Here is a 5,000-nt window from a genome sequence, read left to right on the forward strand (position 1 = left end):
ACCAAATTTGTAAACAATGTCATAACATACATATACACACAGGGTCCATAGCCAGGGTTAATGTGGACAACATATATAAAATAAAAACTAAATGAGATAAGGCCCAGAATGGTTTCTTAACAAAACTTTTCTACATATAAAGTGCTTTTTTTGATTGATTGATTGAGACTTTTATTAGTAGATTACACAGTAAAGTACATATCCGTATAATTGACCACTAAATGGTAACACCCGAATACGTTTTTCAACTTGTTTAAGTAGGGGTCCTCGTTAATCAACAATAAACTGCCTCAAGTTGTTGCTCAGATTAAATAACATGACAAAAATTATTTAATTAAAAGTGCAACATTAAACAGTATCACGTCAACTCAGCCTCAGATTAACTTTTCTTTCCCCCCCAGCGTGGCTAACTTGGCAGTAAGAGGTGGGAGCTGTTTGCTCGTCTTTATCTTTGTTGAAGCGATGTTCACTTGGGGGTGGTGCCGCTTCAAATGGGTTAGCATGTTTGACGTGTTGGCAGAAACATGCCTTACCGCTGCTGAACAATGTCGGCAAACCTCCGTCCTCCGCACCGCGCAGCTGTAGTGTTCCCAAACGGGAGATCTTAACGAGGCAGGAGGGTCTTCCAGCTCTGGCTTTTATATGTTGTCATAGCCCGGTCGTTGCTAGCATGCCGTGTGTTGTGCATTGTTTACACAACGTGCGCTACGCTACTTAATATGTCCGTGTGGAAACTCGTTTGGTACACCTCCGAACCGAACCGGAACCCCCGTACCGAAACGGTTCAATTCAAATACACGTACCGTTACACCCCTTATATATATATATATATGTATATATATGTATATATATATATTGTAATGGTTTCAAAAAATTGAAAATATGAAAATGGTCCCCGCATGCTCTGATTTTTTAGTGTGCGGCCTTCAGTGGCAAAAATTGTGACACCCCTGCATTAAATAAAAGACCAGAAACGCACCTGATGTGTACCCGTGGGCATGGAACACTTTTGCCCTGCAACACACTAATGTGTAGCATCATTGTCAGCAGATACCACCAACAACAGGCCCCCACACTTCAAAGCCGGTGTTGGGTAAATTAGCGCACGCAAGTCACCACCTAGTAGACTCCCTGCCATTTACAACTCTGTTTCATTTATGAACTGGAAAAGAACAAAAACGAGGGTGTAAAAGAAACATCAAAAACTTTGTTTATGATGCTTATGTGTAGGGGTTGTGTTCGCACTCTCTCTCGTGAACCCAGGTTGCGGGCATGAGAGGCGAGAGAGCAGACTACTGAGCTAGAAGCCCGGGCTATCAAAACAACAGCCAGCACAACTTTTGAAGTTGTCGGGAGTGAGGTTTACAAGGGTACACATGGCCCTGCCACACTAGCTGGCCTCCGTTACACTTGAAAACACACCAAGAAGTGAGAAAACATTAGGTTTATGTAAGCTGCAACTAGCTGTGGATTGGCTAGTCTGATTGTTTGCAACAAATAACCAAAAAATTTAATGAAAACAATTTGCTACATTTTGATGCGGAGGACATATGGGGCCTGTGGGGAGGTTAGGGTGCCGCTAATGGACGTCACCCACGTACAATATTTTAAATGCAATACCTTGTTTCTGTGCACACAACACACAGACAGATGTCAAGGTGTTTGCAAAGGAGGACAAACCAATCCAATGAGAAAAACCCACAATTTACTTTGGGCGAGCTCGTCTCCTGTTTTCACACGTTAAAATTGGAGCCGTCTTTACTTTCTACCAACAAGTGTTTCCATTTTGCCCTCACGTCCGTCCGTCAAGATGCAAATGAAAGAAAGAACACTGCCTCTCTTATAAGACACAAGAACATCACACAGGCTACAAGCACAAATGCCTTCCACTGTATTTGACACAGAAAGCAAAAAATAGGCGGAACCGCAAGGGAGCAAAAAAACCAAAAAACCTTGCTAAATAAAGCAGTGAACCTTGACATTGACGCCTGCTGCACATATGTTTAAACGTCTGAAACTGTCAGGTTGAGGCAGCGCCGCCATGAGTGTTTTCAGTCATAAAAAAACTATTTGGCCCCTTGTCAGATGATGGAGAACAAATGCAACACATCCTCCTAGCATTGTAACTCACGTCAGCTACCGTCACAAGGATCGGAGCAAGGGAGAAAAGTTACCTTGAGACCAGGTGGACCGGATCGGCCAGGGTTTCCATGAGGACCCGGAGGACCCTGCGGAAGAAAGACAACAGACATGACTCAAATGCCACACACGACCATTTTGCATATTGCCAAAGAGTGGTTTTAGCCTTGCTACTGTTAGCGCAAGAAGAAGAAGAAGAAGCTTTTGGGGTTCACAAACTGTCTGGAGAACTTCAGCCTTCATGCTATTTCAACCTCTTTTCCTTCTACCTTTTGTGAGCTGGGTGCTGTGGTATTCAGTATCAGTGCCGTTGGGGGGGTTTGAAGCGTATGGAAAATGAGTAGCTCCACCATATGGATGTGGTTTTCCTGCACCCTGTTGCCTCCAGCTCCTCAGCCCCCGATGCACACTGACACGTTTGTCAAGAACCTTAATGAGCAATGCAGATCTCCTCGCTGCTAAACATTTTGAATTTGTCTGCCAAAGCATGCTCGCATTTGCGTCAGCTGCTGCTGTTGTTGTGGAAACGAGCAAACAGGAAAAGGGTAGCAGCGTTCAGCTGATTGGAGAAACAATCGGACTGTTTAGCTGAGTTTAGACTCAACAATCCATTAGTCTTTAACTCCAACAGCAACTGTTTGACACATCCACGGGAGGCTTCACTACACCTCCACCATTCATCTCTCCTCTCTTTTTTCCTGTCGATCTCTGACCTCAGCCCCTGCTCTTCACGTGGTGTGGCATCACCGCCTCACACCTCCCCCCTATGCAAGGTCAAGGGTCAAGCATGTCAGAGAGGGCGATAAAAGTGCCACAACTGCCTGAAAGAGCCGTCAGGGTTCATCGAGGTGAGCCGAAACCACTACGGAAGTCGATCATTTTGTGGTCTGCAGCATCAGTTATTTGTTTTGATAAACAGATCACCTTGGATAATTACTGTAACTTCAAAGGGACCTGGAATGCAAAACCAACTTTTCTTACCGATCCGATCCGTCATGGTGAAGAAGGAGCTGAGCCAGAAGGCAAAGCTCCTAATTTACCGGTCGATCTACGTTCCTATCTTCACCTACGGTCATGAGCTTTGGGTAGTGACCGAAAGAACAAGATCACGAGTACAAGCGACTGAAATGAGTTTCCTCTGTCGGGTGGCAGGGCTCTCCCTTGGAAATAGGGTGAGAAGCTCTGTCATTCGAGAGGAGCTCAGAGTAAAACCGCTGCTCCTTCACATCGAGTGGAGCCACATGAGTTGGCTCTGGCATCAGGTCAAGATGTCCCCTGAATGGCTCCCTGGGGAGGTGATGAGGGCACGTCCGACCCAGGACACGTTGGGAGGACTGTGTCTCCCAGCTGGCCTGGGAACACCTCGAGGTACCCCGGGAGGAGCTGGACAAAGCTGGGGAGAGGGAAGTCTGAGCTTCTCTGTGACCCGACCTCGGACAAGCAGAAGAAGATAGATGGATGGATGGAACTTTTCTCACCTATTAGTACCTGTTTTTGTGTATCTGGGATCTGCATAAGTTGCGAACATTTTAAATCAAACCATGGACGCATAGCGAAGATATCTATAAAACAATCTTGCCTTCCTTCATAAGTCCTACAAACGACCCATTTGGAATTTGCCCAAAATGTGAGATTTTTTCCAATGGTGAAGTCAGCCGATATCTCCTTATATGGTACAGTTTTATTCAAAGAACTTTGTGCGCGTCCGCCATTGAAGTCCGACGTTAAGTTAGTCAAAAACCTCCTTTTTTCGCTATCCTCTTGTTGTGGTGCAGACTGGCTCGTACATGCGCATGCATACTCCACTGTTGCCATTTATATTTCAAATTAGCGTATAGTTGTAACTTATGTCAGTAGACGCACTAAAACCTACAACAAATGACGGCAGAAGACGTTTTCGGAGTAGAGCCACGTAAATAAGACAGCCCACATAACGGCGCATCCGGAAGAGACGGTCAGAAAGTGGCTTAAAGATGTTCTGTGAAACATAATATGCAATGTTTTGACCAAGAACCACCATTACATGTTTTATAGACCTCAAGGAAGTGTTTTAAATGTAGAAAAAAACCATACCATGACCCCTTTAATGTATTGCTCAGATGATTGACATTGATTGATACAAGAGTACATGTTCACTGGCATGCGCAAGCAGGGCAGTAAATTTGCCTTTGAACTTCGACTTGTGCTGAATAACATGCTCTTTCATGAGGTCTGATTCACTCGGTGAATGGTCGTAATCCACTGGATGTGAAACATGTTTTAAAAAATGACCAGCAGACTTAGATTTGCTTTTTGGTTCATGTTTTCACACACTGGCTATTTTCATTCCAGGGATTCTCTACTTTTAATGATCTTGCCTCCCTACAATCTCTTCGGCCTTTCATTGTCGGTTTGCATGCAGATGCTGAGCACCCCTTCCGGACTATGTGTGTGTGTGTGTGTGTGTGTGTGTGTGTGTGTGTGTGTGTGTGTGTGTGTGCATCCAGACAGTGTTAGCTAGATGTTGCTGTGCCCAAAATACATTAACACAAACCAAACATGTTTAAATTACATGTTTCACAGTGTGGTTTGGGGAGTACACTTGCAGAAACAGGCTGGCACAAGCGTTTTTTTTTCTTTTCTTTCTCTGTATTTGGGTAGAGCGCTACATGTCTTGCCTGGAACAGGTGTCTAATTAAAGAAGGCGAGGGTAGGGTGCGGTGCGCGGGCCCGTGCGCTGCCCAATAAAAAAGGCAGAGGCCTTAGCGGCTACGCAGGACGTCACTGTGGTTCCTGCGGTAACAACTTCGCTCTGGCCAAATCCTACTTACTTAAGAGGTATAGCTCCTTAGGTTTCATGTTATGGCAACAGCATCCCACCC

At 45.0% G+C, this 5,000-nt stretch overlaps 1 protein-coding gene across 2 annotated transcripts in view; it reads right to left on the reverse strand.

The window, feature by feature from the left end:
• The window catches only part of LOC133656056 (collagen alpha-1(XXVII) chain A-like), a 131,688-nt gene that overhangs the window by 104,195 nt on the left and 22,493 nt on the right, over positions 1-5,000 (reverse strand). For both annotated transcript variants that reach the window (XM_062056844.1, XM_062056843.1), the window contains exon 5: positions 2,175-2,228. In XM_062056844.1, the coding sequence (XP_061912828.1) occupies positions 2,175-2,228 (54 nt within the window). The remainder of the gene's footprint in view (positions 1-2,174; positions 2,229-5,000) is intronic.

Source organism: Entelurus aequoreus, linkage group LG08, assembly GCF_033978785.1.
Source record: "Entelurus aequoreus isolate RoL-2023_Sb linkage group LG08, RoL_Eaeq_v1.1, whole genome shotgun sequence".
Classification (NCBI taxonomy): Eukaryota; Metazoa; Chordata; class Actinopteri; order Syngnathiformes; family Syngnathidae; genus Entelurus; species Entelurus aequoreus.